The 27971-nt window shown below is 41.8% G+C and overlaps 2 protein-coding genes across 8 annotated transcripts in view; both read left to right on the plus strand.

The window, feature by feature from the left end:
• The first annotated feature begins 6307 nt into the window (after positions 1-6307).
• krt97 (keratin 97) lies at positions 6308-10182 on the plus strand. Its single transcript, XM_074698215.1, has 8 exons — positions 6308-6741; positions 7501-7583; positions 7837-7993; positions 8694-8855; positions 8948-9073; positions 9272-9492; positions 9799-9851; positions 9946-10182. The coding sequence occupies exons 1-8, from the start codon at positions 6382-6384 to the stop codon at positions 10050-10052; spliced, it is 1269 nt and encodes a 422-aa protein (XP_074554316.1). The 5' UTR covers positions 6308-6381; the 3' UTR covers positions 10053-10182.
• A 5147-nt stretch (positions 10183-15329) lies between these two features.
• rims1b (regulating synaptic membrane exocytosis 1b) overlaps positions 15330-27971 on the plus strand; it is a 121321-nt gene continuing 108679 nt past the window's right edge. For 4 of the 7 annotated variants that reach the window (XM_074694239.1, XM_074694275.1, XM_074694266.1 and 1 more), the window contains exon 1: positions 15350-15847. In XM_074694239.1, the coding sequence (XP_074550340.1) occupies positions 15681-15847 (167 nt within the window). In that variant the 5' untranslated portion in view covers positions 15350-15680. Of the gene's footprint in view, positions 15848-27971 lie in introns of all 7 variants that reach the window. The other 3 variants (XM_074694291.1, XM_074694248.1, XM_074694257.1) reach the window with 3 other exon arrangements.

Raw genomic sequence — 27971 nt, forward strand, 5'->3', positions numbered from 1 at the left:
GACAGGTTACTATTCAAGTCCTTGTGTCAACTCACACTGGATCTGCATTGGCTGCATCCCTGCTCTCCCAGGTAATGGTGGACTCTGGAGCTGAACAGCCAAAAAGGAAAAAGGAGGTCAGAGAAAAAGAAAGCTGAACAGGGGAGTGATAGAGCACGGGCTAAAACACGGGTTGAACTGTTTGTGCTAATGTTCGTTCCAACCCACAGTCAGCAGTTATTCTGCAGTGGTCTGTTCAAACTTGAGAGTCTATCAATAAAATGAAGAGTGAGGTTATGTTAGCTCTGCTTGGTGAGGTTGGAGCTGGTAGATGAGCTCTGGTAGGACATAACCAGGATTAACTGCTACATGTTACGGACTCGTCTCAGAGCACCGGGCTTTAGAGGAACACTGAACCACAAACTGAGTTTACAAAGTTTGACTGTTGTCACGTGTCAAATAATAGCGCTATGTGTAACAACAAATACATTACCTCGTCACTATGAATCCTGGGAAAAGTTGTCTTGAATCAAGAAAAGTGGTGTTAAAAATAAGACCTGCTTGGCAAGAGTCACATCTTTACCGCAGTGGGTGCCAGTGCTCATGGGAAATTGTCTTTGTCTTAGAAAAGCACTGCTGTCTGTTTAACAGGCTAACCAACTCACTATATATTACATATTATTTAAAGGAAGTTTGTTTCTAACACTCTGAGTTTGAAACCTGTCTGAATAAAAAATGAGAACTCTGAACACAGAAAGATAAGTAAGTTTCTCTTAGTTTTCTTCCTCAAGCTACTACTTTTCCCATAACTCTTTTCATTAAATCCATCAACTTCAAGATGATCCAGCTTTAAACACCTTTGGTTTTGAAGAACCATGATTCCTTCTTTTAGCTGTAATATTATATTTTATCAATAAATTTAAGTGAAGATAGTTTAAGATGCTTCTAATTAAAAAAAACTGTATCCAATAAAACTTTTATTGCCTTGTGTGGTATTTACAAGCCATACTTATGTTTGGTCTTAAATAAATACTTGGAAACAGCGGAAGCCTAATCCTGTTGTCATGTTAGACAGAACATTACCATCATTTGAAGACGGGGTCATTGGAGTCTCTTATCTAACTGTGGATAATCTGAAGAAAAGTTAAACTGATAAATCATATTTGATGAAAGAGAAACAGCCACTTTTCCACCCACTCACTGCATAGTTACACCTGCTTGATGTAATTGACCAATTTCATGTCCACACTGGTTATTAAAAACACCTCCAATAAAACACAGACACGTTGGACCCATGTCTGTAATTACGATAACAAACGTGTTTCATGGGAACTGGATTTTGTTCAGCTTGGGAGTGAGCGTCAGCATTTCAAACACGGCCGCCTGGCAGCAGCTGAGGGAAGCTGACACTGACATGAAAAGATGTGTCAGATAAGAAGCAGATGAAACAGTTCAATCCATCATCATGAATCCAGAAACATCTCGGCTTTTGTGCGTCAAACAACACGCTGGGTTGTTTTGTTATTAGCTACACATGTTGATGTCAGTTGAATTAAAGGGTGCTGACGGACGCATTATCAAACCATAGCAAAGCACGAAATGATCATTATCTGAAACAAGTAAACTTATTTTATTGAAATCCTTCTGATTTTGAATCTAAAAAAATGTACATAAAGCGTAAAATAAGAGAATATTATATCATACCTTGGAAGGAATTTTAAATACTTTGGTGAAAAGAGCACTTTGACATACAAGAGACGCACGATGATCTAGCAACTTTTGATGTTTAGAGTCAGTTCATAAATCTCTTAACTAATTTATGTCAAAACACAACAAGTAATTACTGCCTGAATAAACATAACTCTCAATGCTGGAACAGATCACGACAAAAATGCACTGGAAACTTTGCCAATGTGTGAGTAACACAAAGACGCTCTGCAAGAAGTAATTCTACAGAAGGAGAGCTTGTACTCAGCTCCTGATGTCAGACTCATGGAGTCTCTGTAGTGCCCGTCTAATGCAGTTTTGGCAATCACAACAGGAGAACAACGAACCCCCACCAATAACTTGGTAGTTTTCTCTGGCTTGTTTTATTTTGTGTGACAAAAGATCAGTCTCCTCTTTATAAGGGAAGGGTGCTTACCACAATGTTATGGGCCTAAAGCCAATTCTGTCACAGCAGATGTGGGACTAAGATGAGACTGACTTTTCCACCGTTGCTTTTTTTTCTTGGGAAGAGCCAAAAGGCATCTTAACCAGATGACATTCTGATATTTTTGTCAAAAATCAAAAGCACTTTCCTTCTGTTTGTAGGAAATGTACAGTTGCACAAAATGAAAAAAGAGAAGTCGTTCAAGTAGTCATACTGTCTTTTACACCCTACGATATATTATGGGACTCACACAGGGCTGACAATAAGATAATAAGACTCCACCATGTTTATTTCTCTGGAAAATAGTAAGACTATTGCCTTGGAGACAAAAATATCAACTGGTTTTTATTTATTTATTTTTTACTGTGGGAAGCTTCTGAGCATTAAACTGTGGTATCTGAAAAATTTGCCCACAACTATTGAGATCATGTATTTTAATTAAAGTAACCACCAAAACAAAAGGCCTTAGAGTCATGAAGCTTCCTTGGAAAAAGTTCATTTTGCGTCAGCAGTTATACAAGTATTACAAGATATTTATGAGCATAAGAAAAAAAAAGAAAAAAAATCTAACTTTATTTTTTATGTTATCATAATGCCAAAATTTTACACCAACTACCACCGAGTCAGTAAAGGCTGTGTTGTGCTTTCTATGTGAACGTGATGCACAGAAACGAGACACACAAGATATGTGTGAGGCTTATATACACTGCTCAAACTAATAAAGGGAACACTAAAATAACACATCCTAGATCTGAATGAATGAAATATTCTAATTGAATACCTCGTTCTTTTTATAGTTGAATGAGCTGACAACAAAATAACACAAAAGTTATCAACAGGAATCAAATGAGTTAACCCATGGAGGTCTGGATTTGGAGTCACACTCAAAGTTAAAGTGGTAAACACACTATAGGCTGATCCAACTTTGATGTAATGTCCTTAAAACAAGTCAAAATGAGACTCAGTAGTGTGTGTGGCCTCCACGTGCCTGTATGACCTTCCTACAACACCTGGGCGTGCTCCTGATGAGGTGGCGGATGGTCTCCAGAAGGATTTCCTCCCAGACCTGGACCAAAGCATCTGCCAAGTCCTGGACAGTCCATGGTGCAACGTGGCGTTGGTGGATGGAGCAAGACATGATGTCCCAGATGTGCTCAGCTGGATTCAGGTCTGGGGAACGGGCGAGCCAGTCCATAGCATCAATGCCTTCATCTTACAGGAACTGCTGACACACTCCAGCCACATGAACTCTAGCATTGTCTTACATTAGGACGGACCCAGGGCCAACAGTACCAGCATATGGTCTCACAAGGGGTCTGAGGATCTCATCTCGGTACCTAATGTCAGTCAGGCTACCTCTTGAGAGCACATAGAGGGTTATGTGCCCCCCCCCCCCCCCCCCCAAAAAAAATGCCGTCCCGCACCATTACTGATGCACTGTCAAAGTGGTCATGCTGGAGGATGTTGCAGGCAGCAGAACGTTCTTCACGGCGTCTCCAGACTCTGTCATATCTATCACATGTGCTCAGTGTGAACCTGCTTTCATCTGTGAAGAACACAGGGCGCCAGTGGCCAATTTGCCAATCTTGGTGTTCTTGGCTAATGCCAAACGTCCTGCACGGTGCTGGACTTTAAGCACAACCTCCACCTGTGGACATTGGGCCCTCATACCACCCTCATGTAATCTGTTTCTGACCCTTTGAGCAGACACATGCTCATTTGTGGCCTGCTGGAGCTCATTTTGCAGGGCTCTGGCAGTGCTCCTTGCACAAAGGAAGAGGTAGTGGTCCTGCTGTTGGGTCGTGTCCCTCCTTCAGCCTCCTCTACGTCTCCTGATGTACTGGTCTGTCTCCTGGTTGCGCCTCCATGCTCTGGACACTACGCTGACAGACACAGCAAACCTTCTTGCCACAGCTCCCATTGATGTGCCCTCCTGGATGAGCTGCTCTACCTGAGCCACTTGTGTGGGTTGAAGACTCTGTCTCATGCTACCACTAGAGTGAAAATTCAAAAGTGACCAAAACATCATCCAGAAAGCTCAGGAACTGAGAAGTGGTCCGTGGTCACCACCTGCAGAACAACTCCTTTATTGGGGGTGTTTTGCTAATTGCCTATAATTTCCACCTGTTGTCTATTCCATTTGAACAACATGTGAAACTGATTGTCAATCAGTGCTTCCTAAGTGGACAGTTTGATTCCACAGAAGTGTGATTGACTTGGAGTTACACTGTGTTGTTCAAGTGTTCCCTTTATTTTTTTGAGCAGTGTACTTTTTAAAACCTTGAGCAGCATCTGTTAGTGTCCATTCCCAAACTGCAGGGGGCAGTGTATCACAAACGTACATCTACCAGAGTATTAAACGAGAGTCGAAGAAGTTTTGTTTACTACATGAAACATACCTGTCCTGGAGATTTTTCCAGGTTCTTTTAACCAATTTCTCTTCTCTGCCAAGAGTGGCCGCAGTTCAAAGCCATTAATTATGTAACACTCGGTTATCACAGTGATCTTTGTGTGAAGAGTCATACAGTCTCTTTAGAGGGCTCTGGTCCGCATATCTCCGTTCGGCAGATTAGAAAATTTTAAGTGTGCGCGGCGCGGAAATTGTCTGATTGAAAGGGAACGCGTGGGAGGCGTAGGTGTGAAAATGACGTCATTCGTCCGCACGGAGCCGCACAGACCCCGTGGAGGCGTCAAGCATAAATCAGCCTTAATTGTCTAATAGCCTTCATCATTTACTTGCTAAAACTTTACCAAAAGCAAACATGATTAGCACCCTGAATTCTAACTAGCATTTCAGCATGCTCAGTAAGTATAATAAGATGCCGTTAGTGTCATGCAAATGGAATACACCATATAGCCAAGTGGCTACTAGCAAGGTTTTAGAGTTTAACCCCCTGACTCAGTCTTCATTATTGGTTTCACTTCTAAAATTATCAAAGTACTTGTATCACTTTATGTTGACAGTTAATACTTGACCTTCGTTAGGACTAAAATCATTTTAGAAAAGTCAATAACTTAAAAAGGTTTGTCCTTTAGCTTGTTTACACAGAAGTTAGTCATAGCTCAGCAAACGTTGTCAGTTAAATGAGCAAATGTCTCATTTGGCTCCGTTACCAGGTTATACTCATAGACTGTAATAAATGGATGTAGTAAACATGGGGATGTCAGTCAGTATCTGAGAAGACGTTTTTAAGCAAATTGTTGATGGTGGTCGTATTGGAGTTGGGGTGGGCTTTGAAGCTCCTCACTAACAGCTTAGTTTGAAAAACAGTTGAGCCTCTACAGTGTGTGTCATTAGAGAAACTAGCTATTCAGACTGAAGTATTTTTTTTTGTACCAGGCTGTAAACATATTCATTTGTGCTGTGAAGGTTTTTTTGGCTTGGTATGTATGTGGTTCCTGGAACTTCTGGAGCCAGCCTTGAGGCTAGCATGATCATGCAAGCACTCGAAAAACATTTTCTTACCTCTGGATGGATACATTTTTTCCTGTTGATCCAAACTGATGCTAACTTTGGTACTTTGATAACACACTAAAAGTACAGTGACCAGTATAATCACCAGCTCATAAATATGTTTATTTTATGTACTGCACCAATCCATAGCTTGTTATCAAGCCTAGCATACCAAGCTAAATGTGAGCTAGTCAAACATTAGCTTAAGCATCTCTCCTTTCCCAAATCACAACCTCAGAAATTTAGGACTAGATAAAGGGTTAGACCTAAAATAATGATAGTAAGTGTACAGCGTATGCTCTCCAGACTATCTTTATTTTTTAAGTTTCAATTTTATTTTTATTAGCAGTAACTATTAATTAGGCTAATGAAAGAATGCTCGAAATTAACACTGTCATTTTGCAATACAGAATGAAATGATAGTACGAGAAAATAATGTAAAAAGTTTGGTCGTTTTAGAAGCAGGCAGCGTATTTTTTATGTTCTTTGTTATCAATGGTTCTTAATTGAAAGCGACAGCCTGGGTACATGCTTGAATAACCTCAGCTGAAATGCACTCTGACAGCCGTTTGGCTATATATCCGGGGCAGTAAACCTGAATGCCAACCAACCACGCCCGGTGTGGTCACACCTGTGATGCCGGCGAGCATCCTTCCACCCACCTGTTCGACCGCTCCCACCTGGGAGGAGGCTATAAAACTATCATGCGAGCCTCCTCCACTCATCTCCTCCTCGCCACTCATCGGGTCTGCCAGCCTCCTGTGCACTCTGCACCTCAGTCAGAACAGACATCACCATGCTGCGCGGCACTTCTGTGTCCTTGTACAACATGCCCACGTCTGGGCGCTCCAGACGTGGCGCCAGCGTCTATGGCGACAAAGGCGACATCCGGGTGTCCTACGCATCCGACGGAATTGGTGGTGGGTTTAATCTGTCAGGGGGGCTCGGAGGTGGCGGCCTTGGTGCATTGGGCGGCGAGAAACAGACCATGCAGAACCTCAATGACCGCTTGGCCGCCTACCTGGAGAAGGTGCGCTCTCTGGAGGCTGCCAATGCAAAGCTGGAGGCTCAGATCCGCGACTGGTACTCCAAGCAGACCCCCGCCGTCAGGGACTACAGCAAGTATGAGGCCATCATCGATGACCTGCGCAAGAAGGTGTGTGGTCTTTCTCCACTTTTCTAAAAGTTATTGTTTGGAGCTACAACAAAACTGTGTCTAGAACAATCCAAGTAATGTTTTTACTTAAACAGGGGTAATTTGTTGTGTAGTCCTACTCTGAAACTTTATTGTCTCCTCACAGATTGTGAAATGATAAATTTCTCATTTCTATTAACTGGTTTTCTTGTTCAACACATGTTTAAATGATGTAAATCTAATTGGGTTTAACTAAAATATACACTGAATGAAGACAGTTGTAGTGTATGTAGGTAAAGCTTCACCTGATATGACCTCTTTACGCTGCATCTATAAAGTTGGAGAACACTTTTTTTAGTGGTCTCTCTCACAGATTAGAGTACAGTGATGGTAAACAGTTTCAGTTTTATGACTTATTTCCAACAATAAAATGTCTCCTCCCCCTGAAGTTTGCTGACCTGGTCTATAAAGTGTGGTCAGTAGTCCACCCAGTCATGTGTCCTCAGGGTGTGAATCAGCAAACCAATGACACTCACTTTTTGTTCATTGTAAAATGAAATAGGGATTTTAGCCTCTGTAAGGATGTGGTTCAAATGTTAAGCTTTCATTATTCTAGCTGTTACTTGTGTCCACTTTCCACATAATCACACTCAGGTGTCAAATAACAGGAACAAGACTTGTACTGAAAGCCACAGCACAGAAAGTCTATCACACGGATCACCGTCCTTACATCATTATGTGGGTAAGGAAGCGCTGAAAAAGCCTCTTTTCTTTTCGTAGATCAATGCTGCCACACAGGACAACGCCAGGCTGATGCTGCAGATCGACAACGCCAGGCTGGCAGCCGAGGACTTCAAGATCAAGTGAGTGGAAAAGTTACATCAGAGGTGTTTGGGCCTGTGCGGTTAAACTCTCATTTATCAGTAATATCATTAAAGTTGTCACATGATCGTTGTGTAGTTTTAGACTGAGCTGGCACATTTCCACAGGGGTGTAACGGTCAAACAATGATCAAACTGGTGGAACTGGTTTCGGCTTTACTTTTTGTTGTTGGTGGTAACACCACCAAAGCAGGTAGACACAGCAACATGAGCGTTTGTGTTTTTCTCTGGGCAGGTATGAAAATGAGCTGGCAGTGCGCACTTCAGTGGAGGGAGACATCCTCGGACTGCGCAAGGTGCTGGATGACCTGACCATGGCCAGGTCCGACCTGGAGATGCAGGTGGAGGGTCTGAAGGAGGAGCTGGTCTACCTGAGGAAGAATCATGAAGAGGTACCTTATTTATCTTAATGGTTATCAGTTTTTGCCCTTGAAACCATCAAAAACAGGTTTGAAGGATGTAAAATATTTTAACCGGATAACAAGAAACAGAAAAAATGCTGCTATTCAAAAGACTTTTGTTCTTTCGATGCAGATAACTTAAGGTTAAAGCAAAATTTATTTAATAGGACAATTGGTATTGCAGAAGAGCCTAAAGAAATATTATCTTAAGCTTATTCAAACAACAGGTTTCACAAAACCTGTTTGGATCGTCTGCTGTGCTTTCAAGTTGTGTCCTTAAGGTGCTGCCAAAAGTGATGACTCATGAGATCATCTGATAGCATGACGATGCAGAGGGTTTGTAGTGGTTCTCACTAAGGGCCTGAGTCGGCCCATTAGCATAAAAGAAATGTAGAAATTTACGATGAATTCATTTTTGAGACATCTAACTACTTATGATTGGTTGATGTAACTTTTTCTTCAAGTATAGAATGTATAACCCAGTTTTACAACCAAAGCAACTAAAATATGACATTTTGGCCAAAGCCACTGAGTGGTATTTGTTTCCTCACAGGAACAATGTGTTATTCCATCTTAAAGACGATGAGCTATGTAAACTATTGGCTCATACAATGTGACACTCTTTCTCTATCGTCATGTGGTTTTATTTTTTTTACATTGCCTGACTTTGAACCACTTTTCCTGTCCATAGGAACTTGCAGCCTTGCGCAGCCAAAGCAGCAACAACGTGAATGTGGAGGTGGACGCCAAGCCTCAGGGTGACTTGACCAGCATGCTGGATAGCATTAGAAACCAGTACGAGGGGATCGCGGAGAAGAACCGTCGTGAAATGGAGAACTGGTACAAGAGCAAGGTGAGCTGCACCAGATGATGTTTTAATCTCTTTATTTAACTGGATTACAAAATCACAAAGTCTACATAACAAAATTTTTTTATATCTTTCAGTTTGATGAACTGAACAAGCAGATCACAACCAGCACAGAGACCCTCCAGACCTCCAAAAGTGAGATCAGTGAGCTGAAGAGGACCCTGCAGGCCCTGCAGATTGAGCTTCAGTCTCAGCTCAGCCTGGTAATCCAGTTTCACATGATGTTTTCACGGGGGGAAGTTTATTATTTCCATCCAGTTTCAAACCTGTTACACTTCTCAACATCAAGTCTGTCATGTTTGATTCCATAATAACATGTTCTTCATCATAGCCAGGAGAAAAAAAGAAGTCGTAAGTGCTCAGTTAACCCTCATCTGACTCGCGTTTGTCTCCCTGTGAAGAAAAATGCTTTGGAGGACCAGCTAGGAGAAACAGAGTCCCGCTACAGCCTGCAGCTGAGCCAGCTCCAGGGCATGGTCAACAGCCTGGAGAATGAGCTCAGTCAGATGAAGGCTGACATCGAGAGGCAGTCTCAAGAGTACCAGATCCTCCTCGACGTCAAGACCAGACTGGAGATGGAGATTGCTGAGTACAGAAGGCTGCTGGATGGAGGGGATTTGAAGTAAGGACGTTTGTTAAAATCAGTCGATTCCCGATGCCAACCAAAAAATCATTTCATGACCCACATTTTCTTTTGATCGTTATGTTGCTCAATGAAAACCATGAGCTTAGCTTTGCATACAGAGTGTTAACAGGGGGAAGTTGAAAGCCTAACTCTGTGAAATGTGAGAGGATATCCGCAAACCTTTGAGCCATATTTAAGTATTTTTTGTTGGTTCTTGAAAAGAAAGATGAAGAATGTTCCAAATGCTAGATACACTTTTTAATTCTGATGACTGCTGCTTAAATAACTGTTTTCTCCCTCCAGGCAAGGTTCTGCAATAACTACCACCGTTTTAACGAGAAAAGAAACCCCAAAACGTGAGTCAACTTAAACCTTGTTTTATTTCTTTGTTCTACATCTTGACTCGCATAATTCCGAAATGCTAACTATACACCTTTTTCTTGTTTGCAGCTAAACCAGTCATAACCCAGAGAAAGAGGGTGTACATCGAGGATATCGTTGATGGGAAAGTGGTGTCCACTGTAATGGACGAGGACACAGAGATCCTCAAAAATTAGTTGCACTGGATCCTGAAAGATTGAGTTCAAAAAAGAAAATCAGTTCCGAGGGACCCTCCTATGTGTTTTTTTTCTTTTTTAAATTCTTTCTTTTTTAAAGTCAGGGTGGATGTCTTGTTTATTATTTCACTCAAGCCAGGTTTAAAAATATTTATTTCCCTTTTTTATGGTGCTTGTAAATTGACTTTAAGATCATTTAAAGTTAAAAAATAAGTAAATAAATAATGATAATCTGCCCCTACATTAGAAAGGTTAAAATTTGCTTTCACCCTGATCCAAGTAAATCGGAGGTCTGCCCTGTTTCCTGAATACCATGTGTGAACACTAGGTGGCACTGTGAGATCTGCTTATACAGACAAGTTTGGGAATTTATTCATAATGATGTTTGCAACTAACAGCGTTTTCAGCTTTTCCATGGCAGAATTGCTGCAGTGGCCTTTTCTCGTGATTAAAAACACACCTCATGAACTATCTTTTGGTGGACTGTGAACGGGATCACTGAACCTTTGCTGAAAAATAAAAACCTGTCTTCCATACGTTTCCTTTCCTTGTGTTTTTTTATAAGACTACAAAAAGCGAACTTAACATGTATTTAGTTAACAAAATATTTCTAACACCAAAAAACATATCCGATAGATCATAGGTGACTTGATTTTACAGTGAAAACTGCTATCATGACGACTTTTCAAAAGTTTAATGGTCAATGCAGCACACCACAGCTTCACCTGAAGCACTCAGAGGTAGTGGAGCTACCCTGTTTAAAAAAGAGAGGATAAAAACAGTAACACACACATAGGGGGGTAAATGCCTTGAAAATATTGTTTCATATTTTTTTTTATATTTCACGTCAACCTTGTGAAAATTATTGTAAAAAAAAGATGCTGTGTCATGTAATAAAAGCCACTATGGTGAAAAATGAAAGTGAACTTTTTGGAAGCTGCTCTCACTATTTACATTATTTATTTATTAATTTATTGACATACATTTTCAGACAGCCCAAACATTTGTGAAGTATAAACATTGTATAAGAATCGCTCTAGGGTCTTTTAGTGCAATTTGTTTTAGCACAGTCACTGTCAAAAATACTGAACGAATACTAACAATCCATTAATGACTTTTCATTGGTTGGTTAGATAAAAATATATCAGGAATTTTGAGTACTGGGTCATTTTGGCAGCAGTGATTTACCAATGAAAATAATACTTTTTATTAAAAGACACAACTTTTCTTGCCATGCTTCATGTCCATATACAACCAGAACATTTGAAAGTTCTCCAGAGACAAAAATGGCTAAAACAAGACACCTAACTCAGTAATCACATCTTAAGACACAGATTCTCAGCCAGGAAGGGTACAGCTGCAGTACCTCAGAAGTTGGATGGTAGAGATAAAGACAAACCAACAGCTTTGAAGACCAAGATCTGGGTGTCCAAAGGGTTCCTTCAGCAAGAAATGACCACATCCTGATCAGCATGTGCAGGGAAAAATACCGAATGACACCACAGGAGCTTCAGCAGTTGTGGTGTTGTGTGTTCCACATGCACTGTACACACCCTACTGTAAGATCACAAAGCCCCTGGTCAATGATAGACAGAGGTTTGAAGAAGAAGGATGGAAGGAAGAAGATTGTGTGGTCAGATGAGTCCAGTTTCCTGCCCTATCGTCCTCCTACTGATGCCAGGGTACCCAGAAGACCAAGCATTATCTCAAGCAGGTACAGGACCTACTGTCAGCATGGTGGAGGCAGCCAGGATCATGGTTTGGGGATGGATGAGTGCTGCTGCTGTTGCTCCTGTCACTGTCTGTGATTGCACATTATACTCTGACAAGCATTGTGCCATTCTTCAAACCCACATGCTCCCTGTTCTGTCAAGATCCAAACTGGATGTTACAAAAAGATGAAGCCCTTTGCCACACATCCATGATATCACATCACACATCACAGATATTTCACTATAATAACTGAGATTGTGCAAAACTTTAAGGATGTCTGAAATGACTCTTCAAGAGGTTGAAACTATATAGTTGCAATGTTTCTTTATGACCACTAGATGTCAGTACATTCATTATTTTAGTTCTTGAATGCAGCCACTCATCTCTGCAGCAGGAAGTCTTCCCCGTGATGGTCACTATCCCAAGAAAAGTTTATTTCATGATTGAGTTAAAACAAGCTCAGCCATTTTGGTAATTTTAACTCAGATCATACTGGCTTGGTCTGTCTGAGCTTGGTGTTGAAAGAAAATAAAAACCTGGAACAGATCAGATGCATTGTTTTGAGTGTTAATGCTGGCATAATGTCTGTGATTGTTTTGAAATTAATGATATGGAATGTGATCATTTTTACACAAATTGATTTCTTAATCTTTTATGATTAAAAATGTCAAGTTTAAACAAAGATAACTATAAATTAAGATTTTAAACAAGGTTTAAATAGTAGCTTCCTCCTATATCCAGCAGAGGGCTCTCTAACCAGAAATAACTTGCCTCTCACTTGTTTCTCTTGGTGGGGATCCAGTCTTCAGATGTTTTGTATCCCCACAGAGCAGGGTCTGCAACCTTGACTTTCACAGGAGCCGTTTTGCCTCAGCTCACTTGGACTGAAGACGTTCACGAACCACAAAATCTACTTTATTGTCACAATAAAGACAGTTAAGAGTACGAAATTAAATACATAGTTAAAATCAAGTGTATAATCATCTAAACCAAAAGTTTTTTTGGTATAATTTTTTAAAATAAATTAGCAAAATTTTCAAAATAAATAAAACAAATGTTCAATTTTTTTTTTTGAAATTTCAAAAAGTAAAATTAATGAATAATGAATAAATGAATAAATAAATAGATAAATAAATAAATAAATATCACATTTGCAAATATTTTTTATAGAATACTCCAATTTGATAACCTTTATTCATAATTTGATAATCTCATTTTTTTATTATTATTTATCTATTTTCATTTTGTTTGCTGATGTCTTATATCAAGCATACTAAGCAGGCATGTTGGCAGTTGGATGAATCCCTTTTTTTTTTTTCAGATTTGTCTTTTTGTTGATTCAGTTATCTTACCAGGGCTGTAAAACTTGAGGTTCACCACACGTGCATGGAAAGTTGGTGGGCTGTTGATGTTGTAGGAGGTGAAGTGGAGCGGTGGCAGGCATTATTGACAGATGTGATGCGTATTTAGTGCAATATATTGTGAATGCAAGAATTTATTTAGTGTCAAACTCTTCAATCATCGCTACAAGGAGCCACTGCAAAGGAGTCAAAGAGCCACGTGAGGCTCCAGAGCCACAGGTAGAGGACCCTTGGCACAGATGAAAGGCCATTTGCTGTGGAGAAAAAGCTACAAAACTGTGTTCTTGACTGTCCCAAATATTCATGAGGTTTGGGCAACCTTTCAAGGTGTTTCCTACACACCACCACAAACACCAGCATATCTTCTTGGTGCAACTTAGAAATGCTTAAAAATAAGTTTTCATAATCTTGTTTCACTGAAGACCAGGGTCCTTACAACAAGACCTGTGAGGGAGACACATGGGTGTGAGAAAGTTCTGAAACATGTTGCTCACTTTGTGCTGTTTGCCCCTTTAGCTCCATTACATTAATACGTAGGTGGCTATTATTACTTCCCCTTCATAAACATGTGTATTAAATGGTGTTGACATGTTTTCTTAAATTTATCACAGATATGAGAATAAGAGCTGCCCCCCAGACAAAGGAAGAAGCAGAGCCGGGCCCGTACGTGTCCTCCTTCAGACAGCACTCAGGGTTTATTTATAGTCCGAGGTCTGCAGCACAGATCCGCTCTGCTGTAGCACGACTGTGTCACTCAGAGCTGGTGGTCCCTAGTCACGACCTGAATGATGACAAAATTCTGCACCACGGGAAGCTGACGTCACCGCGGTACAGTCACCTCCTCGGTGACGTCACTTGCCTGACGGAGGCTAATGCCATCTGCTGGATGGACTCAGCCACTCACACGGCATTACGTCATCCGGGAGAAACCGGTGCCAGCTGCGGGTCGGTATAGCCTGAGAGCCTGATGTGAATACGAAAGGAGCCGAGAGAGAAAACAGAGAGGAGGCTGGGACTGTGATCCTCCTCGGAGCTCTCTGACCGATACATCAGAAACACTCTGCTCATAGCGAGGTGAATTTAGACGATCTGTTCCAGGGGGAGTGAGGCACATCTTCAAAACGCTTTAAAGTCAAAAAGATATTCAAGCGGGAAAAAATAGGTATCATGAATCAAAACAGGAAGTGATAAACAATCCAGATGTGCAAACTAACTGAACTCCAGGAAAAACTCAAAATTAATATCTAGCTGAGTTTTACATAGGGTAAAAATTGTGCTGCAGACTTTTTATTCCACTACAGTGTCAAACGGTGTAAGCGTGTTCGTGTAAGCAAATCCAAGACTCTCACAAAGAAAATAAATAAATAAAGATCGAAAGAAAAACAATACATGACAAAAAACTTAGTTATTATAAAATTATTATTTTTCCAGCAGGTTTATGGTTTCAAGTTACGTGCACAGAAATTTATGTTGACTCCTTCTAAAACCCATCCCACCACGTTATATTCAAAGCAAATTAAAAGCATGAACAGCAAACAGTGTGCGCTGCAAAGTAAAATGAAAAATGTGCCAAAACTGCAGTTTTGTTTTGTATAATCACACCTTTAATTTCATGTTTTGCTGGGGTGCCTAGAGAAAAATGCTACTCTGTTAGTGCTGAGAAGATGCTGTCCATGGTGCTGAAACAGACCAAAGGGTCATATTTGTTCATCAAGTCCGTCTATGTGGAAAAAAACCTCGGAGTGGGATTAATTTCACTGGAACATCCCAAAAATGACCAAATATCGCGAGAAACTGAGATATTGAGGTTTGTCTGAAAGGCTATCCTCTTGTTACTTCAGCACAGTGTGTGTGTGTGTGTGTGTGTGTGTGTGTGTGTGTGTGTGTGTGTGTGTGTGTGTGTGTGTGTGTGTGTGTGTGTGTGTGTAAAAACACTGGACCGAGTGAGTATGTATCCAGCAAAAAGCTCTGCTTGCCTGTGATGATGGTGGTGGTGAGGACCCCATCCTCACATGAGTAAGCGCGCCTCCGCAAAAAGAGGAGAAGGAGGAGAAGGAGGAGGGCTGCATGCTCATTGACTGAGAGGGAGAGAGGGAGAGAGAGGGGGGGGAGAGGGGGAGAGAAAGAGAGGAAGGGAGAGAGAGAGAGCACGGACTCCGCCTATACCGCCCCATCATCCAGCTCCGGTCCGACGACGGCGGAGGCTCCACAGACCAGCAGACTGATCCCCTTTAGCACGACTCAACCCCGGCGTGAAAAAGCGGAAATGGGCTCCTCGTGAACCCGGCGGTGGAGGGGAGAGGCGGGCAGCCGGGGGGTGGGGGGGAACGACGACGAAAGAGTGGTGGGAGAAATACCCGGAGAGGACAAACAAAAGCACAACCGAGGGTGCCTACAACCATGAGCGGCTTGCACTATTTGCCGGAGCTGCGGCTGCCGCTACCGCTGCCGCTCTGCGCGCGGACCAGGTCGTGAGGTGTGGCTCGGAAACGCTCCGGGGAACCTGTCAGCCGAAACGACACGCCGAGGAGGTGGTGGGGTGGTGGTGGAAAAGATGTCCGCCTCAGTGGGGCCCCAGGGTGGCCCTCGCCCACCCACCGCGCCGCCATCCATGCCGGATCTGCCGGACCTGAGCCATCTCACCGAGGAGGAGAGGAAGATCATCATGGCTGTGATGGCTCGGCAAAAGGAGGAAGAGGATAAAGAACAAGCCATGTTAAAGTAAGGGCAACTTTTTCCTGCCTTATACGTGGAAGTTACGTGGAAAACAAGCCAATCTTGGTGATAAGATTATCCCTTTGTACACCTATTATAACAAACAGGTATTACTAACATCACACACCCATCACATCCAGGAACCATTAGCCGGTGCATCTCTTCTGCCCTAGATCCACTCTGCACTTGTAAGCAGAGTGTGCTCTAGTGGGTTCCCTTAAAGGTTTCCACCAATTTAAGGCGATGTAGAGTACAAACAGCTCATGATGTGTCTTCACAACAAGTCAGCCGCGCCACAAGCCCAGCTGGGAGCCTGGCGAGCCTTGATTCATGATAAACCGATCTGTTAAGGAAACACAAAATTCAGTTACAATCAACGGAGATGACCCGAAACAGGGTCAAACGTGTTACAGGTGTAGATAGGACGGTGTGGATGGGGTGTGACAGTGCTGCTGGTGGTGAGAAGGGGAGGGGAGGGGGGTTGCTGGTGGTGGTGATGATTCATAGCATTATCCATCCGTCACCTGCTCTTTTTTCATCAATGGGGGCTGCACCCCATCCTTCAGTTTACACATTTAACTGCGCTTTGATTTTACGCACGCGTGAAGGCTGTAGTGGCTTTTTGCAATCTCGGCTTGTGTGTATCTGTGTATGTGTGTGTGAGAGAGAGAGAGAGAGAGATAGAGGGAGGGAGAGTGAGAGGGGGGGAAAGGGGGAGATCGCTATGGCAATAATGGCAACAACAATGACATTATAGCTCACAGGCCTGGAGCGACACAAACCGTTTTATAACCCCGACAGACGGACGGTGGTGGAGGCGGTGTGTACGATCATTTGTGCTCCCTCCGGTGGAAAGAGAAAGATGGGGTGTGGTTAGAAATCTTGGCAGGCCTAAACCGGACACGGTAGAGATTACAAAATACACCTGGTATCTTTCTACACCTCACCTCTAAAGACTCAAAAATAGCAACCTTCTCCAAACAGCAAGAAACTGGGCTGTGTGGGAATAAAACAAGCACTGATCTTCCCCAGAAATGGCAAAATAGAGAGTGTTTTTAAACGAAAGGAGCAGTGTTGGGGAATAAAACGTGAAATCTATTTGTCTTTTTAAGGAAATCGTCCGCAGGAAACACAAATAGATGCTAGAGGGAAATAATTAGGCTTTGTCTTGCGGGCCTGCTGTGTGTGCTACAGCTGTCTCATACAAAAGCCTTGGTTACAGAGCACTTTGATGCCTCAGGGGTTTCCACCACAAGCGATGGCACCACAGCCTGTGTTTCCACACCTGCAGTGAAGCATGTGAAGGCTCTGTCTCTGCTCCCATAATAAGGGCCGCTGTCTTGCTGTAGCAGGTGTGCTGCATCCGAAAGCATCAGCACTCTGCCCAGCTTTGATTCTAATGGCTGTTTTCATTTCCTGCCTGCAGCCTGAAGGGGAAGCTGGGTGAGAGCGCTGCGTCTAGGCCCCTTGAGAGGAAGTGATGTATTTAATGTTCCATGAGGCACAGGCTCAGGTTCAGTCAATAATGGCTTCATCATCTGGCTAATCATTGATGGGAGCAGCACGCCATGGACACAAATATGCAGGAATGGCTTGTGAGCAGTGGTGAGGCAGTCTGAATGTTTACTGTCTTGTTTCTTTTTTCAAGATTATAACCCAGGATGACCGTTCAGTAAATATATAAAAGCACACTGTCATGTCGTTGGAATTATCAGACAGCCCTGAGTTAAAGTGACCCTGAGCAATGTAGCTAACTTGAAGCTACCTTAAACTAGATCTTATTTTTGTGATTATAATCCTTTTAGTGTCCTCTTTGACTCAGAAATGTGGGTTATCAGTCGTACATCAACTTAGTTTTTTTGTTTACAAGATGTGGGCACATCATCTTTTCTTTTTCCAAACATCTTTTATGATTTGGCAACTAAGGAGGAGAACATCATCATTTGTAAGTTCTGAAAGTAAAATGCTGCCCCATTCTTGCCTGATAAAGGATTTCAACTACATCCCCCATTCCAAAGAAGTTGGGACGTTGTGTGAAATGTAAATAAACACAGAATGCATTGACTTGCAAGTCTCCTGACCCCATATTTTATTCGCAGTAGAACATAGAGGGGATATCAGATGTTTAAGATGAGATATTTAAACCCATTTTGATAGCAGCGACACATTTCAATAGAACGGTACTGGGGCATTTTTAGCACCCTCCTTTTAGCAACAGTATATAAAGGACTAAGGAGACCAGTTTCTGGAGTTCAGTGACGTACCAAACATTTTGAATTGGTGAAAGGACAGGACCAGGGGCCCATCAGTCCAGCACCTGGACTCTTCTACTATACTAATGGATGCAGCATGTGGTTTGTCATTGTCTTGCTGAAATATGGAAGGTCTCCCCTGAAAAAAAATACGACGTCTGGATGGGAGCGTATGTTGTATGTTGTTTAACATTCATGAGTGTTCCAGAAGTTTAGGCTTCTCATGCCACAGGCACAGATACTGGTTTTAAACTGTGCGCCGGCAACAAGCCTTTCCTCCTCAGAGAGGAGGTCCTTGATTTCCAAAAAGAGGGTCTGACTTTGATGGGTCAGACCACAGAGCAGGTTTGGACTTCACCTTGGTGTATTTTGCTGACTGTTTGTGTATGACTTCCTCTTTGGTTTCAACTAGGGCTGCACGATTATCGCAATCGCAATCGCAATGTCAGCACACGCAATTATGTAATCGCAAAAGAGGATATCGCAATCGCAATCGCAATCGCAATGTCAGCACATGCAATTCAGATTTTTCTCCATGATAACCAAGCAAGCGTGTAGACTCATCATGACACAAATTTTTTTATTAAATCGCAAGCACAATCGCAATCGCAATATTGTCCACCTAATCGCAAATCGCACCTTTTCCCCAAATCGTTCAGCTCTAGTTTCAACCAGTGTTCACAGACCAATGTAGTGATTTCCACTACAGAGTCATGTCTGTTTTTTCTGAATGAAGTTTCACCCAAACTATATCCCCAGTTATCTGAGAATTTTAGAGACCATATGTACCACAGTTGATCAAATCTTGATGAGATCTTTTTATTCAGTTTAACTCAGGAACATAATTCTGAAACTGTTGAACTATTTGCTGATGCAGTCACTGAAACCTTTAACTCACACATGTCATCATGCTAACTGTGCCCAACATCTGTATTTAAAAGAAACCAACCTACATGGGCACACATTAGTCTAAATCATCCATGTGTGTTTTTCTCATGTTGCTTAAACAAAAGTTCATCATTTTGGTTTAATTCTGCTGAAGCCAAAACCTTCGCTCATTTCTGAAGCTTTAGGACCCGATGAGACTTGTTGGGTGAGGACAAACATCAGGTCAGCCCCATCCAATCAGAAGCAGAGCTGCATGAGACTTGGGCAGCTGTCAGTGATAAGGTATTCTTGATACTGGACTTATCTGTACTGAAAGTCCAGACCCATGTCTGACCTAGTACACCTGCAGCTTATCATTTGCTTTGGTCAGGTGGAGAGGAGCCAGCACCTGGTCTCTCCTTCACTCACTCACACCGCTAACCACCACTTTGAACACATCTGATACTCTATAGACTTCATGGAGTCCATCCATTGACTTACTAAACCTCCATTGACTTCCTAATCCAGAGGGTGTGAGTGTGGATCTGTCATGATGTGGGGAGCCAGCAGAGTGCTGAGCACAGCACTGACAAACCTTCCTGACTCTGTGACTTTAAACCCTCCCCCTCCCCCTCCTTACACAGCTGGGAATCTTTAAGCTCTGCAGTTTGTCACTCCAATCCACCGCTGTGAGCTTCTGAGGTTTCCTAAAATGTAAATATAGCAGTAATATGTTAAATATTGATGTGCTCCGCAGAGAGGTTGTAGACATTTGAGACGAGAGTTGATGCACAACACGGAGCCTTAAGGTTGGAGTGGGGGTGTGGTTAATGGAGGCTCCCACTTGTGTGGATGTTAAGAGCTTTTAGTAGTACTACTCTTTGAATTTACTGGAACTCGGATCTGGCTCCAGTGTGTTTTTTATGACTATTATTAAAAAAAAAAGAAGAAGAATCTCTGAGGATCTCAAAGGATCTTAAATCTGGACTTAATTTCATCATATTCAGATCTGCAGTGACTCTGTAACCACTGACGGGTGAAGTGAGCAACATCAACTATTTTGTTGCAATAGGAGGTGTGGCTTTGTCTGGACCAATGTTTGGTCAGTATCCACCAAAAGTAGTCGAGGGAAGGAAAAATAATGAAGAGGTGACAGATTCATGGGGTGAACCAGCTTCTCTTAGGAGTAAAAGCCTGACCCACATCGTCTTCTCCTACAAAGCAGGTACACAAGACCTAAACAGTAGATGTAAGAGGTCATAACGGTGTGGATAATTACACCTGACTGGCTTGTATTTTCCTTATAATAACAAGCTCAGAAGTAATGCTGGGTAATATCACACTTTTATGATTTGATACAATACCCATTGCTTTTTTTTGCCATATTCAATTGATATGAATACGGATAACAATACCACTACTTTTAGCGATTTTTTTGAAAATTAAATGCCACACTTTATAAACAACTCACATGACAAATACTGTTAATTTAACAGCTATAATGTGCATAAACATTGATAGTCTTTTTAAAAAAAAAAAAAAAAAGAAAAGAAAAAAAAGAAAAAAATAATGAAGAAAAAATAAACAGTTAATGTTAGTATTAATTGATTAAAAAATGAAACTCAATTAATAATGAATATAAATATGAACTTAACAGAAATGTAAAAAAACAAAACAAAACAAAAACACATGATGGTTGCTTGTGTTGCTGCAGTGTTGCACATTTTACTACACAGACTCCAGTTTTATCCACAGATAAAACATAGCTCCTCTTTTTTTCGGCCAAACTCTTGTTTCCAGACACATACAGCCACAGGCTGAACTGATGCTAGCTGGCTAAAAAACTGCTCAGTGGAGTCGCTGACTGGTTTGATTTTGTGCTGCTCCGGGGGATGTGTTGGTCCGAAACCTTGGAGTAAGTTACTCTTTATAATTTGGAAGTGACACATCCACTTTTATTTTTCATTTTTTAGATAATATTGATACTTTATTAGCGTAATCAAACCTCAAATGAGTAGTGTGTGAGTGTCGATACCGTAGAATCAATACGCCCACCACCACTTAAAATCACAAACCAGCTGATATGTCACTATCCACCAAACTTAAATTTGATCTCTGAGAACACTGAGTGTGTGGTCTTACCCTGACTTAGACAAACACTCTGTCTGTGCTGGTTTGTGTTGGATTTAAATGAACAATCAAGAACAGTAAGGTCAAACTGGTTTATAGACCAGATGGTTTGTTTGCACTGTTACCTAACAGGAAGTCTTATTTGCAAAAGTCTGTGATAGAATAGGATTTATCCTAAAATTTTGTTTTATTAATGAGACATATTCAGAAGTTGTCTTTGTATTTCTAATAATCTGTGCCTGCCAAGGGAAAAAACCCCACCTTGAGTTATATTCTCAGCTTGGATTGTGTTGCTGCCACGGACATTATAAAACTTTCCTGGCTCTTGGCTCAAGCCGTCCACTGAGGCTATCCCAAAACTTTTTGTACCTGTTAGTCAATTAGACGGCAAAGTCTGGAAAAGAGGTTTAAGGTTCAAACATTTCTGCTGTCTGATTCGGGGGGAGGTGATGATTGGCTGCAGTTTGTTGCCTAACACCAGATGGACAGAAGGAAAAAAATCAGGACCTGGGGCACAGAAGGAAGAAGAGGAGGGAGGATTTAGAGGTTTTAAGGATTAGAGCAAAGGAGAGATAGAAAAAGGGGGAGACAGATCACACACACACACAAACACACATGCACACATAAACACACTAATCTCTTTTCCAGGGCTCCCCAAGGCTGCAGGCTATAGGGTGCATCTAGAGGGCAGCGAAGCCCCCGTCCCTGTTTGGGGTCTGATTCTGCTGCTACTGTCCACCCAAAGGTCAACTGTAGTCCTCAGGCCAAGGTGAAGGGCAGGCTTTCACTGTACAGGAGGAAGAGTTGGAAAGATGTCTGATACCATTCATACACTAAAAGCTGTCCATCAGTGTTTGTCAATAATGAATCCAATGATGACATGAAACGTGACAGGATTACTCCCAGCCATGACCCATCAGAGAATCGTCTCTTGACTCTGCACAAACTCCAGGGGAAACTTCAGCATCACTGAGAAGATTGGTGCCCAGGTCTTTTAGATATGAAAACTACAACTGAGGACTGAAATCATGAGAGGCCACGATGAAATATCGCTCCAGATAGGATTGATTCACTAAGCAACACCATGAAAAAGAATTAAAGATGCATTGTCTTAGGTTTGGTGAAAGAGACATTTGATGATGTGGTACTCGTACCACACACCACTGGAGTTTGACTCTAGCAGAAGAATCTAAACTGGAGCAGAGTTCTTGAAGGTATTTCTAAGGGTCGCTCGGGTCACATGATCCCTGGTGCGAGTGTGGCCTTACCTGCTTGGATAGAGAATATAAACTGCATCATGTGTTGGAGATAAGACCTATTTCCCCATGGTGAGGTAGCATTAGTGGCATGAAATATATGAGTCTTGCACAGATCTAATCCTTGGAGTTGATATTGCATGTACGAGGTGGAATGATGTGGAGATTGGCTGAGGCTGGTCAGGGCTTGTATGAGTTCAGTGCGCTGATGGCCTTGCTAATGAAACTGTCCCAGAGTCTGGAGGTGCCTTTGCAGACCTGTAGTGCCTGCTAGAGGCAGCATTTGACACAGGTGGTGGCTGTGGTGTGAGGAGTTCTCAAGGATTTTTCTGGCTCTACTAGTGTAGCAGGAGGTGGGGATGTCCTCTGAGGAGAGCAGAGGACAGTATGTCCGGATCCAGTACACTGATCGGTATCTGTGTCTGGTATGGCTGTTTTTGGAGGATCGGATAGTATCGGATTTCGTTACACTGTAAAAAGGGAATCTTCAGTCAGTTGAAGTAATGTAACTTTTTTAATCAATCCAACTCAATGTTTTTGAGTTTAGGTTTCCAATGTACTTTTGTGGAACATATCAACTTGAAATTCTGCGTTTTAGTTGGACTAACCAAAATTAATTGCTTCAATTGGTCACACCTAAATAAATTAAGTTATTCGAAATGAAATCAACAAGTTCATTTAACACAACTGAATACGTCAAATAAACTAAATATTTTAATTCTTCTCAAATCAACATTTTGAATCAATCCAACTGAAAGTTTTCAGCTGTTTCAACTCAATAATCTGCAAAACCCAAATGGACAAACCATGGGTGAGGGGGGAACGCTGTGGATCTGAGACCCTGATGCATGTTAAGATACCAGCTAGTGTGTCTGTGCTCCATGGCATGGACCAGCTGGCTGCCCGTGCTCCACGGCATAGGCCAACTGTTTTTTTTTAAGTGTATGTGATCAGGATCAATCCAGTTTTCACGTGTTTTCAACACCATCATACTTTATGGCTGCTGTGAATCAAACCACGTTGCAAACATATCCACTGTGGGACTAGTTCTCTTTGGATAGCAATGATAGTAAAACGGTGTCTTGCAACATTTTCAAAGTGAGTGTTCCAGGAGGAAGTACCAACAGGGCTCACTTTAATACAACAAATATGATTCCTCATTTCCAACGAAATCACCCAACGGAGTAAGGGGTCTATCAGAGAAAGGTATTGGTATTGGATCAGTACTGGATCAATATCTGCAAAACATACCATTAAAAATCTGATTAGTTTAGAAGTAAAAAAATCTTTATCGGGACGTCCCTAATGTGCACCCTCTAACTGTCTGAGCTGACTTAGAGACCTTCTGAAGCGCTGTCTCATCTTTGAGATTTCTTCTTTGCTTTGTCGTTTTCATTGTTGCTGTGGTGTTGGCAGACCAGGAGAGCTAGTCTGAGATGAGGCTTCCCAAGGAACTTAAAAGTGTAAACCTTCCCATGCAGACCCCCTTGATGTAAAGAGGGGTTGGGTCCTTGCTGCATTTCCTCCTGAAGTCCACTATGAGTTCTTTGTATTTTTTACTGTTAAGTGAGCTATTGTTTCCTGAACACTACACAGTCAGTCGGTGGATCTTGTCCCTGCAAGCTGTTACCCCCTGTGATAAGTCCCATGATGGTTGTGTGAAGGGAAAGTTGTTCAAGATTAAGAGGGACGGCTTCCTTAGAACGTCTTTCAAACCAGCCAATCACCTCATCATGGGTCATGTAACCCAACGCTTCTCAGGTATCAACTGCTTACAACAGCTACAGGGGAATGAAGACCTGGATGACTTTTAAGAACTACGTCAATTGTGACCCACTAGCAGAGAGTCAACCCTCAGAGGCTAATATTTCTAGCTCTATGAAGAGCTTCTGGAGGAGGTTTTTTTGATGGATTATGTTTGGCTGTTGAACCTTAAGATTTTCAGATGTGTTCCTGGGTTAATCCCATGAGAAATTTCTGAGAAGACACACCAAAAAACGATCAGTCTATTAAAGATGAAGATGAAGACGTAAGGAGCCTGAGCAAATCCTGTGAGCTTCCTGCTGCCCAGAACCACCACACAGTTAGCAACCAGCATGCAAACAAAGCCAAGTACTGAGCCGCTGAGAGGCCAGATTTTCCTCTCTGAAGTCTGTGCAGCCAAACAAAAACAAAGCACAAAAACTAGTTCATATTAGACAAAGTTAATCACACATCTGAAAATGAATGCTGTCAGTGCCAAGTATCTAATAGATGTGCAAACAGGATACTGATTGCTACATTCGCTCCCAATCAAAGATGCCACAGTCAGAGTTTTTCTTCATCTGTCACTTCCAGAGCTGCGTCTTTGTCATCATCAGCGCTTTGAGTGGATAAAAAGAAGTCTTGGTTCACCCTGTATCAGGGTGTATTGGGAGTGGATTGATAAAGAGTTGTGTCATCCTCCAGCCCCTGTGTGTTCTTTGGAGCCAGGAGAGGATTCCTGTTGTCTTTTTTGACTTATGTTGCCTTCTTTATCCATCACTGTAATGATTTGAAGATTTTTGTTATTTTTTTTGATTCAGTCACACTGGTCATCTGAACCGTGCCCAACCACACTTCAACCCAAAAGCTCAGTTTGTTTGCCCTGCTCTGGTACGGTACACTTCCTTGGCTCTGGCATGCTTTGGAGAGGTGTGCTTGAACACATCATGTACAAGCACAAGCATGTGTACATGACAATGTATAATCCATGACGTAACATTCCTCTCAACAATCATTATTAACAAAGGCTGGTGTTAGAGGGTTGATTCGTACGGTGGCCCTGAGAGCTCACAGCACTGTAACTCAAGAAAACAAATGCACAAAGACAAAAAATAAGCAAGTTGAGAAAACATCTTCATCAAATTGACAACACATGTGCAGCAGCTAGAAAGCAGATGGACCTGCCTGATTCAATTTCTGAAATCCTGCAGATCCATCTTGCCAGGCTCCATTGACCAATGATTTCACTCGGCTAAATTCTGACCGGCCCAACCAGGGAAGAGCTGCGGGAGCTGCGGAAGTGACTAAGAGAGTTAACTTAAAAAAAACGGCAGCAGTGGTCTAACACCAATATCACAGCTGTTCCTCCTGTTCCTGTAGTTGTTCGTCTATTGTTCCTCAGCAGTGGCTCACATGAGCTACGTCATACCGTGGCTTGATGTGGATTGGTCTGTGGTGAGTGTGTCAATCAGAACAGTCGTCCAAACACCAGCTGATGTTTTTTTTGGAGGTCCTGCCTCTGAAAACAAATCAGAAGAGCTGCCACCCAGATGGACTAGTGAAATATATTTGGCGGATATATGAAACTGTCTGTCTAGCGTGTCAGGTTACTACAACACAACACAACCGAAGTGTTTTCAGAGGACACTGAAAAGTGATGCACATGTCCACACACGCTTGTTAGCTGTGTCCCAATTCAGGGGCGCTGGAGGCTGTCCCATTACGGAGGCTCCTCCAAATGCGGCCGACGAATCCGTCCTCCGTTTCGGGTGCCACGAAGGAGGATTGGGTGAATCCTTCATAGCCTCACGTATCCCAAGATCCATTGCGCTGAACGCAGAAGAAGAAGAACACGGCCAAACTCCAAAAGGAGTCCTGTTTTATCCAGATTTGAAGGATATCTGGCAACAACTTTGTGATTGTGTTTATAAAACATCAAAGAATTTTTGTTTTTCTGTGTGAAAATGTGCTGTTTGGGCTCTTTTCAAGTAATATACTGATGAAAAAAACAGTTCTTTATAGATCTTCTCATTAAGATATAAAAATATGTTCATAAATGTAAATTCCCTGGGGAAAAAAAAAGGTTTTTTTTATTATGATTTTTTTTTTTTTACAGGGAATTCAAAAAAGACATTAATTAATTTCAGCAGTTTGTATTTTATCCTCTTTTCATATATCATCCCCCCAGCACTTCATCAAATGGCGAAAATGTACGTTGTTGCCTAACTCTCATGTAAATGGTGGTTGTATACTCTATCAATTAAGAAAATAATAATAATAATAATAATAATAATAATAATAATAATAATAATAATAATAATAAAGCAAAGTTTAAAAAAAAAGAAAAAAACATCCTGTTTTAATTTTGAGGTTTTTGTTAATGTGTGTTTAAAAGTAATGAAAGCCTGACAGGTGAGGGCAGCGCTGTGTGACGTCGAGGGTGACAAATAGGAAATGCTTTGCATACCAGACCGTCTCAATTCAGTTCGGCCTTTGCGGTCTACACAGGCTATAAAGGCCTGGTCCTCCGGAGGCTACAGCCTACGGAGGCTGCAGCCCCTGAATTGAGACACAGCCGTTGTTGATGCGTACATGTTGTCAAATTGATGAAGATGTTTTCTCACTTTGTCTGTGTTTTGTCTTTTTGCATGTGTTTTCTTAAGTTGCAGCACTATGAGCTCTCAGGGCCACCGTAGTGTCAGACCAAGACGACTCAACACAAGCCAAAAAGTCACTAAAGTTGTAGCCATGTCCTCTGTCCTGACCCTGATGAGACTATGCTTCTTGTAATATTGATTTAGAGATTTTATAATTGATTCATTGCAATAGTTTATTGATACAGTTTTTAAATGGAAGCAAGTGATGTGACAGCAGTTAGTGTTACACAGTGATGGATTCTTTTTAGCCCTTTATGGTCGGGTGTGCTCTGTCGGACTTGAGCAGTTTTTTCCATCTACAGCCATGATATTTCTTTAAATAAGTCAATATAAACCTCTTGTATGATAAAAAAAAAGAAGTCTGGAGAACTATGTATTGAGTGCTTAAATTCTTATTCTTTTAAATACTGTCAGGATTGATCTCTGTACAAGAAAATCAAAAGACTTTTCTCAGAGAATGATGAATTCTGATCCACAACTCACTTAAAACCTTGTGGAAAAAATTCCAGCTTGGGGTAGCAGACATAATTCTACCTTCTCTGAGTTTATTTTCCATTAATCTTGATATGTAATCATTCCAAGTTTTGGTTTCAACCGTGAATACATTACAGCGCCTGCTTCTTCCAGAGAAAGTTTTGTTTGTGGATCCGAGAGGCGTTTTGTATCATATTAAGTTCCCCACGGTAAGAAAAAAACCCCTCAACCTTCTATTTGCTTTCCTTCAGTTAAGATAAAAAGAAACACTCTCCTGAGCAGACTAAAGAGTTTCAAGGTTTCTGCAAGAAAAATGCTAATGCTGAATTATGGATCAGGTCTGAAAATAGCGCACACATGGAAGCAGTTCCTGAAATATTTAAATATTCAGCTCGCTGGCTGCTGTTGATGTTCACAACCTGTTTTTTTATCGTTCATAACCTCGTTCAATTGTAGACCCAGTTTTGAGTTACGCTAATCAGAGAGGAAATGGGATTAAATTTACTTTGTGTAGTGTTCAGCGCACATTCTTCTGCTTGTTTTGAATCATATATCTAATATAAAGAGTGTTTCTGAGCACTCTCTGTTCCTAAAGCGTCATACGAGCACCCACATCAGGACATAAACTCACCTTCACGTTCACACAGCATCGTCACTGTACATGTAAGAACAGCTAGAGGAGGCAGCACACAGGACGCAGCACAAACCCAGATGGTGTTGCCGTTTCCTCAGTCTGTGTCAGTCTGTGGAT

Source organism: Halichoeres trimaculatus, unplaced genomic scaffold, assembly GCF_033239565.1.
Source record: "Halichoeres trimaculatus isolate MK-OKI-2021-1 unplaced genomic scaffold, fHalTri1.1 fHalTri1_scaffold_2, whole genome shotgun sequence".
NCBI classification, from domain to species: Eukaryota; Metazoa; Chordata; class Actinopteri; order Labriformes; family Labridae; genus Halichoeres; species Halichoeres trimaculatus.

Bases quoted from the DNA above. Each gene is read 5' to 3' on its own strand.
- krt97 (XM_074698215.1), top strand. From the start codon at position 6,382: ATGCTGCGCGGCACTTCTGTGTCCTTGTACAACATGCCCACGTCTGGG. The intron at 7,994-8,693 runs GTACCTTATTTA...TCCTGTCCATAG, and splicing joins TGAGGAAGAATCATGAAGAG to GAACTTGCAGCCTTGCGCAG. The intron at 9,493-9,798 runs GTAAGGACGTTT...TTCTCCCTCCAG, and splicing joins CTGGATGGAGGGGATTTGAA to GCAAGGTTCTGCAATAACTA.